The 14,489-nt window shown below is 38.2% G+C and overlaps 1 protein-coding gene across 2 annotated transcripts in view; it reads left to right on the top strand.

The window, feature by feature from the left end:
- Positions 1 to 14,489, top strand: part of LOC123528843 (DNA/RNA-binding protein KIN17-like) — a 52,256-nt gene that overhangs the window by 20,794 nt on the left and 16,973 nt on the right. For both annotated transcript variants that reach the window (XM_053521883.1, XM_045308869.2), the window contains exon 5: positions 6,233 to 6,319. In XM_053521883.1, the coding sequence (XP_053377858.1) occupies positions 6,233 to 6,319 (87 nt within the window). The remainder of the gene's footprint in view (positions 1 to 6,232; positions 6,320 to 14,489) is intronic.

The following is a 14,489-nucleotide window of genomic DNA, read 5'->3' as shown; positions in this document are numbered from 1 at the left end:
TTCAGTTTTATGATTTGAATTTTCAGATAGCTAACACCCATCGATTTGCTGCTAGTGCAGGGACTAGTATGGACCCAGTTGAGCGCCAGCATGTGAAGGGTATCTACACCAACCACCAGACACCAGCCAAACTCCAGGGCTATTTAGCGAATGTTTTGCAGGAAATGGCTATTGTCAGAATACATAATAGTCCATTTATAGGAATTATGGTCGATGAGTCACTAGACATTGCAACAACTAAAAAACTTGTAATGTTTTGCAAGATAATTAATAATGGTGAAATTAGAATTGAGTTTTGTTCAAATATAGACATTGTCAATGGTAAAGCTGAGACTGTGTATGATGCAATTGTCAGTTGGCTTCAGTCTGTAGGTATTCAAAGCGACCGGGTCTCTGGGTTTGGCAGTGATGGGGCAGCAGTCATGACAGGTAAACGCTCAGGAGTAGGTGTCCGACTGCAAGCTGACAACCCCCGTATCATTCACATATGGTGTGCAGCCCATCGGGTAGCTCTAGTGTCTTACTGGGCAGCTAAGAAAATCCCCTATCTTCAAAAAGTTCAATCAGTTTTGATTAATATTTATAACTTTTATGAATATTCTGCACCTAGGTATAACAAAATAAGGGAATTAAAAACACTGATGGGTGGTAAAGTTAAAAAGTTCAAAAAACCAACTCAGGTAAGGTGGTTGTCTTTGCAAGATGCAATTGAGTCAGTGTACAACAGCTGGTCATCATTGGTACTTGGGCTTGAACATGAAGTTGCATCAGCACCTCAGAGCGAGGGTGGAAATAAAGCTAAAGGTATTTTAAAAGAAGTCAAAACATTCAAATTTATTTCAACAGTGTGCCTTCTTAAAGATATCTTAGCTTCCTTGTGTAAAGTTTCAAGGTTTTTTCAAAAGGATGTCATAGACATACATCATGTTGTTTCTATGATTACTGCCACCAGAGACACCCTGTCTGCATTTGAAAGGCCAGATTCTGAAACCAGCACAGTGCTGACTTTATTAGAAAGTATTGAAGAAAGTGGTATGTTTCAGGGTATAACCCTGACATGCTCTCTTAGAGATAGGGCTGTGCTGTGTTCAGTCAGAAGAAATTTTGTTAGGCATATACTTAGAGAATTTGATGAGAGATTTCCTGCTGATGACATGGCAGTTTTGAAGGACATGAATTTCATACTTAACCCATCTCTACTGCCAGGTTCTCAGCAGGGAATCATTGAACATGGTGTTGATAGTCTGAACAGAGTTTTGAACTTTTTTGGTGATATGCTAAATGCTCAAGAGACAAGGGACAATTTCATGCAGTTCACATTTTTATTGAATGTGAACAGACAACTCAGTCTTCAAAATATGTGCTTGCTGCTGGTTTCAACTCACAATGAAACATACCCAAACTTTGCAAAAATGGCATCTGTACTGATGACAGTACCCCTCACATCTGTGCCCTGTGAGAGGGGATTCTCTTCCCAAAACAGACATGTGAGCAAGTTCACAAGCAAACGTCTTGTGAAAAATGTTGAAAACCGCATGACCATTGAATATTATATGAAACAGAAACCCAACACTGATGAAATCATACTGTATAAGGGCTGTAGAAAAATGTAACCTGGCAGCTGTACAGTAGTTGACCTGATTATCACTGTCTAACGAGTGAATGTGCTGTGTATTATCATGATTCATCATGTAACTGTATACATGTCATCGGTCATAGGATTATTTAAACATGAACATGTGACCTGAAAATTAAAGCACTTTGTAGCTACCGTTCAAACTATGTGTTTGTTGTTTTATGTATTGCCTTAAGCATGGAAAATTTGATCTTGAATTTTCATACCCCCAAAATTTGTGTTTTACCCCCAGTTTTTGTACCCAGGGGGTAAGTTTACCCCTGAAAAAAAATCTGAGTGGGAACACTGGGTAGTTCACAGTATCTGATTTTGTATGTACATGTACATTCTCTATAGTTGTTGCATTTTGAATCATACACAGTTCTTGACTTACCATTTTAAATCAAACAAGGTTCTGACTTTACTATTGTAAAAAAGAACTCAGTTCTCAACCTACCATTTTCAGTTAGACACACTCCTTAGCTGGATTTTAAATAAACATAAAAAACAATTTCATTTAGAGGTTTGGGTAACAGTTTTAATGCTTTTATTATTTTATCTATTCAAATCACTCTGCGTCCGTGGTCCGTCGTCCTTCCGTTAACAATTTCTTGTTATCGCATCTTCTCAGAAACTACTAGGGGGATTTTGACCAAACGTTGTCAGAATGATGTATTAGTACCCTAGTTGTGTCCCCCTGAAAATCAGACTGGTTCAACAATTTTTGAGTGAGTTATGGCCCTTTGTTTATTTTTATAATTTACATAGATTTATATAGGGAAAAACTTTGAAAATCTTCTTGTCCAAAACCACAGGGTCTAGGGCTTTGATGTTTGGTATGTAGCATCATCTAGCTGTCCTCTACCAAGATTGTTCAGATTATTTCCCTGGGGTCAAATATGGCCCCACCCTGGGGATCACATGGTTTATACAGACTTATATAGGAAAAAACTTTGAAAAACCTCTTGTCCAAAACCACAGGTCCTAGGGTTTTGATATTTTGTATATGACATCATCTAGTGGTCCTCTACTAAGATTGTTAATATTATTCCCCTAGGGTCAAATATGGCCGCGCCCTGGGGGTCACATGGTTTACATAGACTTATATAGGGAAAAACTTTGAAAATCTTCTTGTCTAAACCACAGAGATTAGGGCTTTGATATTTGGTATGTAGCATCATCTAGTGGTTCTCTACCAAGTTTGTTCAAATTATCCCTCTTGGGTCAAGTATGGCCCCACCCTGGGGGTCACATGGTTCATATAGACTTACATAGGGAAAAACTTTGAATTTTCATATCTATAACCTACATCATTCAAATTTGGACCACATGTATTGTTTTAAGTGGCAAGATGACCCTTGACATGAGTTGACCTTGATCTTGACCTAGTGACCTACTTTCACATTTCTGTTGCTACAGCCTTCAAATTTGGACCACATGCATAGGTTTGTGTACCGAAACAAACTTTGACCTTATTATTGACCTAGTGACCTACTTTCACATTTTTCAAGCTACAGCCTTCAAATTTGGACCACATGCATAGCTTTGTGTACCGAAATGAACTTTGATCTTGAGATTGACCTAGTGACCTACTTCGACATTTCTGAAGCTACAGGCTTCAAATTTGGACTGCATGCATATTTTTGTGTTCAGAATTGGAACTTGACATTGATTTTTACCTAGTATCTACTTTTACATTTCTCAAGCTACAGCCTTCAAATTTGAAGTACATGCATAAATCTGTCTACTGAAATGAACTTTGACCTTGAAATTGATCTAGTGACCTACTTCCACATTTCTTAAGCCACAGCTTTCAAATTTGGACCACATGCACAGTGTTTTGTACCGAAATGAAATTTAACCTTGATTTTGATCTTGAGCTAGTCTTGAAATTTGGAACATTAGAAAATGGCTCAGTGGTCAGTGCCAAGATCACTCTGTGATCTCTTGTTAGGTTAATAGGTTAAAGGTCAAGGTCAGATTGGACCAGAACAGTAGAACTTTTGTTTAAAGTGAGCTTATAATTTCTGTTCCTTGTGCAATTACTGAATGCATCAAGGGGGGCATTTCGTGTTCGACGAGCTCTTGTTGAAAGTACAGCCTTCAAATTTGGACCACGTGCATAGTTTTGTGTACCGAAATGAACTTTGACCTTGAGATTGACCCAGTGACCTACTTTCACATTTCTCAAGCTACAGCCTTCAAATTTGGACCACATGCATAGGTTTGTGGACTGAAATAAACTTTGACCCTGACATTGACCTAGTGACCTACTTCACATTTTTGAAGATACAGGCTTCAGATTTGGACCACATGCATAGTTTTTTGTTCCGTAATGAAATTTGACCTTGATTTTGACCTAAGGACCTACTTTTACATTTCTCAAGCTACAGCCTTCAAATTTGGACCACATGCATAGTTTTGTGTACCAAAATAAAATTTGACCTTGATTTTGACCTTGAGCTGGTCTTTTGGAACATTCAAAAATGGCTCGATGGTGGGCGCCAAGATCACTCTGTGATCTCTTGTTAGCCCACCATCATCAGATGGTGGGCTATTAAAATCACTCTGCGTCCGTGGTCCGTCCGTCCGTCATTCCGTCCGTCTGTCCGTCCGTTAACAATTTCTCGTTATCGCATCTCCTCAGAAACTACTGGGGGGATTTTGACCAAACTTTGTCAGAATGATGTATTGGTACCCTAGTTGTGTCCCTCTGAAAATCGGACTGGTTCAACAATTTATGAGTGAGTTATGGCCCTTTGTTTATTTCTATAATTTACATAGATTTATATAGGGAAAAACTTTGAAAACCTTCTTGTCCAAAACCACAGGGCCTAGGGCTTTGATATTTGGTATGAAGCATCATCTAGTTGTCCTCTACCAAGATTATTCAAATTATTTCTCTGGGGTCAAATATGGCCCCGCCCTGGGGGTCACATGGTTTATATAGACTTAAATAGGGAAAAACTTTGAAAAACCTCTTGTCCAAAACCACAGGGCCTAGGGCTTTGATATTTTGTATATGACATCATCTAGTGGTCTTCGACTAAGATTGTTCAAATTATCCCCCTAGGGTCAAATATGGCCCCGCCCAGGGGGTCGTATGGTTTACATAGACTTATATAGGGAAAAACTTTGAAAATCTTCTTGTCCAAACCACAAAGCCTAGGGCTTTGATATTTGTAATGTAGCATCACCTAGTGGTTCTCTACCAAGTTTGTTCAAATTATCCCCCCAGGGTCAAATATGGCCCCGCCCCGGGGGGTCACATGCTTCATATAGACTTATATAGGGAAAAGCTTTTAAAATCTTCTTGTCAATAACTACAACATTCAAACTTGGACCACATGTATATTTTTGAGTGGCAGATGAACCTTGACATGAGTTGACCTTGATTTTGACCTAGTGACCTACTTTCACATTTCTGCAGCTACAGCCTTCAAATTTGGACCACATGCATAGTTTTGTGCACCAGAAAAAAACTTTGACCTTTATTTTGACCTAGTGACCTACTTTCACATTTTTGAAGGTACAGGCGTCAAATTTGGACCATATGCATAGTTTGTGTTTCAAAATGGAATTTGACATTGATTTTGACCTAGTGACCTACTTTCACATTTCTCAAGCTAGAGCCTTCAGATTTGGACCACCTGCATAGTTTTATGTACCGAAAAAAACTTTGACCTTGACATTGACCTGGTGACCTACTTTCACATTTTTGAAGGTACAGTCTTCAAATTTGGACCACATGTATAGTTTTGGTTTCGAAATGAAATTTGACCTTGATTTTGACCTAGTGACCTACTTTCACATTTTCTCGAGCTATACAGCCTTCAAATTTGGACCACATGCATAGTTTTGTGCACCAGAAAACACTTTGACCTTGACATTGACCAAGTGACCTACTTTCACATTTTTTGTAGGTACAGGCTTCAAATTTGGACCACATGCATAGTTTTGTGTACCGAAATGAACTTTGACCATAAGATTAACCTAGTGACCTCCTTCACATTTCTGTGACTACAGGCTTCAAATTTAGACCACATGCATAGGATTGCGTACCGAAACAAACTTTGACCTTGACATTGACCTAGTGACCTATTTCACATTTTTGAAGGTACAGGCTTCAAATTTGCACCACTTGCATAGTTTTGTGTACCAAATTAAACTTTGACCTTAAGATTGACCTAGTGACCTACTTTCAAATTTCTCAAACTACAGCCTTCAAACTTGATGCACATGCATAGTTTTGTGTACAAAGAACTTTGACCTTGAAATTGATCTAGTGACCTACTTTCACATTTCTCAAGCTACAGCTTTCGAATTTGAACCACATGCACAGTGTTGTGTATGGAAATGAAATTTCACCTTGAGCTTGTCAATAAGTCTTGAAATTTGGAACACTCAAAAATGGCACATTGGTGGGCGCCAAGATCACTCTGTGATCTCCTGTTATTATTTTTATTATTTTATTATTGAAAGAAATAATGTTAGAAGCTAAACCAGAAGATAAACTGAAAGCCTTGCACAACAATTTGCACTTTATCACTTGCATGCTATTACATTGGACTTCAGATAAAAAAAAAGATTTTAATGACAATTGAATGTATATTTCAGGTTTATGTGATGTAGATTACACAGAGAAGGGTTGGTTTGTCAAATATATAGACAGAGATCCAGAGACCATTCGTAAACTGGAGCAAAGTATGTATTGGACTTTTCATTTTACAGCAGCCACTTTGAAGGGATATGCCTTCTGATATACATTATACGGATGTTATATGACTGCCAGTGTAAGACAAGGTTTTCCTAAGCCAAATGGTCAGTGTGGATTGGAAAACTGAGCGCTAGCAAATATTTTTATCCACGCTGTCATGAGGGTTGAGAGAACGCCTGCCTAAGTTATTTATACAGTTTATTAATTAAATTTGAAACCCACAAATTTGTGTCCGAAAGAAATAGCCTTTTAGCCTAAACCACAAAATTTTATGCCAACAAAATTTCATGGATTTACAATGTACTGAAATATCTTTAAAAGGTAAAAAAGTACAGGTAAATTTCTGTTAATATTAAATCACCTTTTAACTGCATTAGTATTGCAGTACAGTGGTTTTTATATGCCCGTTTGAAAAACGGGACGTATTATGGGAACGCCCCTGGCCGGTGGGTGGGTGGGCGGGCGGCGTCCAAAGACTGTCCGGAGCATATCTTCATGCATGGAGGGATTTTGATGAAACTTGGCACAATTGTTCACCATCATGAGACAGAGTGTCATGCGCAAGAACCAGATCCCTAGGTCTAAGGTCAAGGTCACACCTAGAGGTCAAAGGTCAAATTCAATAATGACTGTCCGGAACATATCTTCTTCATGCATGGGGGGATTTTGATGTAACTTGGTGCAATTGTTCACCATCATGAGACGGAATGTCATGCGCAAGAACCAGTCCCTAGGTCTAAGGTCAAGGTCACACTTACAGGTCAAAGGATACAAGAATAAAAACTGTCCAGAGCATTTCTTCTTCATGCATGGAGGGATTTTGATATAACTTAGCATAAATGTTCACCACCATGAGGCGGAGTGTCATGTGCAAGAACCAGGTCCCTAGGTCTAAGGTTAAGGTCACACTTAGAGGCCAAAGGTCAGATACAAGAATGACTTTGTCCGGAGCATTTCTTCTTCATGCATGGAGGGATTTTGATGTAACTTGGCACAATTGTACACCATCATGAAACAGAGTGTCATGCGCAGGTCCCTTTAGAATTACATCCCTTTGTTGTTACTATAAATAGCTTATATTTTAACTTTTTCACTACTAGTCGTAGGGAAAAATTGAGACCACTTTTCTGTAGTACAACTTGCATGTTACATCCAATTTTGAGGTGTATTTTGACCAATCTACCTGGTAAGGATTTTTGTTTGGACTTAAAATATTTTTTTTGGATTTTTGTTTTTAGCTCACCTGTCACAAAGTGACAAGGTGAGCTTTTGTGATCGCGCGGTGTCCGTCGTCCGTGCTTCCGTAAACTTTTGCTTGTGACCACTCTAGAGGTCACATTTTTCATGGGATCTTTATGAAAGTTGGTCAGAATGTTCATCTTTGTGATATCTAGGTCAAGTTCGAAACTGGGTCACGTGCCATCAAAAACTAGGTCAGTAGGTCTAAAAATAGAAAAACCTTGTGACCTCTCTAGAGGCCATAAATTTCACAAGATCTTCATGAAAATTGGTCAGAATATTCACCTTGATGATATCTAGGTCAAGTTCGAAACTGGGTCATGTGCCATCAAAAACTAGGTCAGTAGGTCTAAAAATAGAAAAACCTTGTGACCTCTCTAGAGGCCATATATTTCATGATCTTTATGAAAATTGGTCAGAACGTTCACCTTGATGATATCTAGGTCAAGTTCGAAACAGTGTCATGTGCGGTCAAAAACTAGGTCAGTTGGTCTAAAAATAGAAACACCTTGTGACCTCTCTAGAGGCCATATATTTCTTGAGATCTTCATGAAAATTGGTCAGAATGTTCATCCTGATGATATCTAGGTCAGGTTCGAAAGTGAGTCACATGCTGTCAAAAACCAGGTCAGTAGGTCAAATAATAGAAAAACCTTGTGACCTCTCTAGAGGCCATATTTTTCATGGGATCTGTATGAAAGTTGGTCTGAATGTTCATCTTGATGATATCTAGGTCAAGTTCGAAACTGGGTCACGTGCCATCAAAAACTAGGTCAGTAGGTCAAATAATAGAAAAACCTTGTGACCTCTCTAAAGGCTATATTTTTTATGGGATCTGTATGAAAATTTGTTTGAGTGTTCATCTTGATGATATCTAGGTCAAGTTCGAAACAGTGTCATGTGCGGTCAAAAACTAGGTCAGTAGGTCTAAAAATAGAAAAACCTTGTGACCTCTCTAGAGGCCATACTTGTGAATGGATCTCCATAAAAATTGGTCTGAATGTTCACCTTGATGATATGTAGGCAAAATTTGAAACTTGGTCACATGCCTTAAAAAACAAGGTCAGTAGGTCAAATAATAAAAAAACCTTGTGACCTCTTTAGAGGCCACACTTTTCATGGGATCTGTATGAAAGATGGTCTGAATGTTCATCTTGATGATATCTAGGTCAAGTTTGAAACTGGGTCAACTGCGGTCAAAAACTAGGTCAGTAGGTCTAAAATTATTTAAATGTTATGACCTGTCTAGAGGCCATATTTTTCAATGGATCTTCATGAAAATTGATCTGAATGTTCACCTTGATGATATCTAGATCAGTTTCGAAACTGGGTCACGTGTGGTCAAAAACTAGGCCAGTAGTTATAAAAATAGAAAAACCTTGTGACCTCATTAGAGGCCATATTTTTCATGAGATCTTCATGAAAATTAGTGAGAATGTTCACCTTGATGATATCTAAGCAAAGTTCAAAACAGGGTCAAGTACCTTCGAAAACTAGGTCAATAGGTCAAATAATAGAAAAACCTTGCGACCTCTCTAGAGACCATATTTTTCAATGGATCTTCATGAAAATTGGTCAGAATTTTTATCTTGATAATATCTAGGTAAAGTTCAAGACTGGGTCACATGAGCTCAAAAACTAGGTCACTATGTCAAATAATAGAAGAAACGACTTCATACTCAAAACTGGGTTATGTGGGAAGAGGTGAGCGATTCAGGACCATCATGGTCCTCTTGTTTTAAGACTAACTTCCCTTAGTTGTTGCTATAAATAACTTACATTGTAACTTTTTAGCTCACCTCTCACAAAGTGACAAGGTGAGCTTTTGTGATCGTGCGTCGTCCGTGCGTGCGTCCGTTAACTTTTGCTTGTGACCACTCTAGAGGTCACATTTTTTTTGGGATCTTTATTAAAGTTGGTCAGAATGTTCATCTTGATGATATCTAGGTCAAGATCGAAACTGGGTCACGTGCCGTCAAAAACTAGGTCAGTATGTCTAAAAATAGAAAAACCTTGTGACCTCTCTAGAGGCCATATATTTCACAAGATCTTCATGAAAATTGATCAGAATGTTCACCTTGATGATATCTAGGTCAAGTTCGAAACTGGGTCACGTGCCCTCAAAAACTAGGTCAGTAGGTCTAAAAATAGAAAAACCTTGTGACCTCTCTATAGGCCATATATTTCAAAAGATCTTCATGAACATTGGTCAGAACGTTCACCTTGATGATATCTAGATCAAGTTTGAAACTGGGTCACGTGCCTTCAAAAACTAGGTCAGTAGGTCAAATAATAGAAAAACTTTGTGACCTCTCTAAAGGCCATATTTTTCATGGGATCTGTATGAAAATTGGTCTGAATGTTCATCTTGATGATATTTAGATCAAGTTCGAAAGTGGGTCACATGCTATCAAAAACCAGGTCAGTAGGTCAAATAATAGAAAAACCTTGTGACCTCTCTAGAGGCCATATTTTTCATGGGATCTGTATGAAAGTTGGTCTGAATGTTCATCTTGATGATATCTAGGTCAAGATCGAAAGTGAATCACGTGCCTTCAAAAACTAGGTCAGTAGGTCAAATAATAGAAAAACCTTGTGACCTCTCTAAAGGCCATATTCTTTATGGGATCTGTATGAAAATTTGTCTGAATGTTCATCTTGATGATATCTAGGTCAAGTTCGAAACAGTGTCATGTGCGGTCAAAAACTAGGTCAGTAGGTCTAAAATTAGAAAAACCTTGTGACCTCTCTAGAGGCCATACTTATGAATGGATCTCCATAAAAATTGGTCAGAATGTTCACCTTGATGATATGTAGGTAAAATTTGAAACTGGGTCACGTGCCTTAAAAAACAAGGTCAGTAGGTCAAATAATAAAAAATCCTTGTGACCTCTCTAGAGGCCACACTTTTCATGGGACCTGTATGAAAGATGGTCTGAATGTTCATCTTGATGATATCTAGGTCAAGTTTGAAACTGGGTCAACTGCGGTCAAAAACTAGGTCAGTAGGTCTAAAATTATTAAAATCTTTTGACCTGTCTAGAGGCCATATTTTTCAATGGATCTTCATGAAAATTGATCTTAATGTTCACCCTGATGATATCTAGGTCAGTTTCGAAACTGGGTCACATGCAGTCAAAAACTAGGCCAGTAGTTTTAAAAATAGAAAAACCTTGTGACCTCTTTATTGGCCATATTTTTCAAGAAATCTTCATGAAAATTAGTGAGAATGTTCCCCTTGATGATATCTAGGCAAATTTCAAAACAGGGTCATGTACCTTCGAAAACTAGGTCAATAGGTCAAATAATAGAAAAACCTTGTGACCTCTCTAGAGACCATATTTTTCAATGGATCTTCATGAAAATTGGTCAGAATTTTTATCTTGATAATATCTAGGTCAGTTTCAAAACTGGGTCACATGAGCTCAAAAACTAGGTCACTATGTCAAATAATAGAAAAAACGACTTCATACTCAAAACTGGGTCATGTGGGAAGAGGTGAGCGATTCAGGACCATCATGGTCCTCTTGTTTTTAAGATTAACTTCCCTTAGTTGTTGCTATAAATAACTTACATTGTAACTTTTTAGCTCACCTCTCACAAAGTGACAAGTTGAGCTTTTGTGATCGCGCGTCGTCTGTCGTCCGTGCATGCGTCCGTAAACTTTTGCTTGTGACCACGCTAGAGGTCACATTTTTTGTGGGATCTTTATGAAAGTTGGTCAGAATGTTCATCTTGATGATATCTAGGTCAAGATCGAAACTGGGTCTTGTGCCTTCAAAAACTAGGTCAGTAGGTCTAAAAATAGAAAAACCTTGTGACCTCTCTAGAGGCCATATATTTCATAAGATCTTCATGAAAATTGGTCAGAATGTTCATCTTGATGATATCTAGGTCAAGTTCGAAAGGGGTCACTTGCCATCAAAAACTAGGTCAGTAAGTATAAAAATAGAAAAATCTTGTGACCTCTCTAGAGGCCATATATTTCACAAGATCTTCATGAAAATTGGTCAGAACGTTCACCTTGATGATATCTAGGTCAAGTTCGAAACTGGGTCACCTGCCTTCAAAAACTAGGTCTGTAGGTCAAATAATAGAAAAACCTTGTGACCTCTCGAAAGGCCATATTTTTCATGGGATCTGTATGAAAGTTGGTCGGAATGTACATCTTGATGATATCTAGGTCAAGTTCGAAACTGGGTCACATGCGGTCAAAAACCAGGTCAGTAGGTCTAAAAAAAGAAAAACCTTGTGACCTCTCTAGAGGCATTATATTTCATGAGATCTTCTTGAAAGTTGGTCTGAATGTTCATCTTGATGATATCTAGGTCAAGTTTGAAAGTTGGTCATGTGCCATCAAAAACTAGGTCAGTAGGTCAAATAATAGAAAAACCTTGTGACCTCTCTAAAGGCCATATTTTTCATGGGATCTGTATAAAGTTAGTTTGAATGTTTATCTTGATGCTATATAGGTCAAGTTTGAAACTGGGTCAACTGCGATCAAAAACTAGGTCAGTAGGTCTTGAAATAGAAAAACCTTGTGACCTCTCTAGAGGCCACACTTTTCATGGGATCTGTATGAAAGTTGGTCTGAATGTACATCTTGATGATATCTAGGTCAAGTTCGAAACTGGGTCACATGCGGTCAAAAACTAGGTCAGTAGGTCTAAAAATAGAAAAACCTTGTGACCTCTCTAGAGGCCATATATTTCATGAGATCTTCTTGAAAGTTGGTCTGAATGTTCATCTTGATGATATCTAGGCCAAGTTTGAAAGTGGGTCATGTGTCATCAAAAACTAGGTCAGTAGGTCAAATAATAGAAAAACCTTGTGACCTCTCTAAAGGCCATATTTTTCATGGGATCTGTATGAAAGTTGGTCTGAGTGTTCATCTTGATGATATCTAGGTGAAGTTCGAAACAGGGTCATGTGCGATCAAAAACTAGGTCAGTAGGTCTGAAAATAGAAAAAACCTTGTGACCTCTCTAGAGGCCATACTTGTGAATGGATCTCCATAAAAATTGGTCAGAATGTTCATCTTGATGATATCCAGGTCAAGTTCGAAAGTGGGTCACGTGCCATCAAAAAGTAGGTCAGTAGGTCAAATAATGAAAAAACGTTGTGACCTCTCTAGAGGCCATATTTTTCATGGGATCTGTATAAAAGTTGGTTTGAATGTTTATCTTGATGATATATAGGTCAAGTTTGAAACTGGGTCAACTGCGATCAAAAACTAGGTCAGAAGGTCTTGAAATAGAAAAACCTTGTGACCTCTCTAGAGGCCATGCCCTTGAATGGATCTTCATGAAAATTGGTCAGAATGTTCACCTTGAAGATATCTAGGTCAAGTTTGAAACTGGGTCACGTGCCCTAAAAAACTAGGTCAGTAGGTCAGATAATAAAAAAACCTTGTGACCTATCTAGAGGCCATACTTTTCATGGGATCTGTATGAATGTTGGTCTGAATGTTCATCTTGAAGATATCTAGATCAAGTTTGAAACTGGGTCAACTGCGGTCAAAAACTAGGTCAGTAGGTCTAAAATTATTAAAATCTTATGACCTCTCTAGAGGCCATATATTTCATGAGATCTTCTTGAAAGTTGGTCTGAATGTTCATCTTGATGATATCTAGGTCAAGTTTGAAAGTGGGTCATGTGCGGTCAAAAACTAGGTCAGTAGGTCAAATAATAGAAAAACCTTGTGACCTCTCTAAAGGCCATATTTTTCATGGGATCTGTATGAAAGTTGGTCTGAGTGTTCATCTTGATGATATCTAGGTGAAGTTCGAAACAGGGTCATGTGCGATCAAAAACTAGGTCAGTAGGTCTGAAAATAGAAAAACCTTGTGACCTCTCTAGAGGCCATACTTGTGAATGGATCTCAAAAAAATTGGTCAGAATGTTCATCTTGATGATATCTAGGTCAAGTTCGAAAGTGGGTCACGTGCCATCAAAAAGTAGGTCAGTAGGTCAAATAATGAAAAAACGTTGTGACCTCTCTAGAGGCCATATTTTTATGGGATCTGTATAAAAGTTGGTTTGAATGTTTATCTTGATGATATATAGGTCAAGTTTGAAACTGGGTCAACTGCGATCAAAAACTAGGTCAGAAGGTCTTGAAATAGAAAAACCTTGTGACCACTCTAGAGGCCATACCCTTGAATGGATCTTCATGAAAATTGGTCAGAATGTTCACCTTGATGATATCTAGGTCAAGTTTGAAACTGGGTCACGTGGCCTAAAAAACTAGGTCAGTAGGTCAGATAATAATAAAACCTTGTGACCTCTCTAGAGGCCATACTTTTCATGGGATCTGTATGAAAGTTGCTCTGAATGTTCATCTTGATGATATCTAGATCAAGTTTGAAACTGGGTCAACTGCGGTCAAAAACTAGGTCAGTAGGTCTAAAATTATTAAAATCTTATGACCTCTCTAGAGGCCATATATTTCATGAGATCTTCTTGAAAGTTGGTCTGAATGTTCATCTTGATGATATCTAGGTCAAGTTTGAAAGTGGGTCATGTGCCATCAAAAACTAGGTCAGTAGGTCAAATAATAGAAAAACCTTGTGACCTCTCTAAAGGCCATATTTTTCATGAGATCTGTATGAAAGTTGGTCTGAGTGTTCATCTTGATGATATCTAGGTGAAGTTCGAAACAGGGTCATGTGCGATCAAAAACTAGGTCAGTAGGTCTGAAAATAGAAAAACCTTGTGACCTCTCTAGAGGCCATACTTGTGAATGGATCTCCATAAAAATTGGTCAGAATGTTCATCTTGATGATATCTAGGTCAAGTTTGATAGTGGGTCACGTGCCATCAAAAAGTAGGTCAGTAGGTCAAATTATGAAAAAACGTTGTGACCTCTCTAGAGGCCATATTTTTCATGGGATCTGTATAAAAGTTGTTTTGAATGTT

Source organism: Mercenaria mercenaria, chromosome 13 (assembly GCF_021730395.1).
Source record: "Mercenaria mercenaria strain notata chromosome 13, MADL_Memer_1, whole genome shotgun sequence".
In the NCBI taxonomy this organism is placed as follows: Eukaryota; Metazoa; Mollusca; class Bivalvia; order Venerida; family Veneridae; genus Mercenaria; species Mercenaria mercenaria.
The sequence above is the reverse complement of the archived record's forward strand: the minus strand, read 5'-3'. Positions and strand labels throughout refer to the sequence as shown.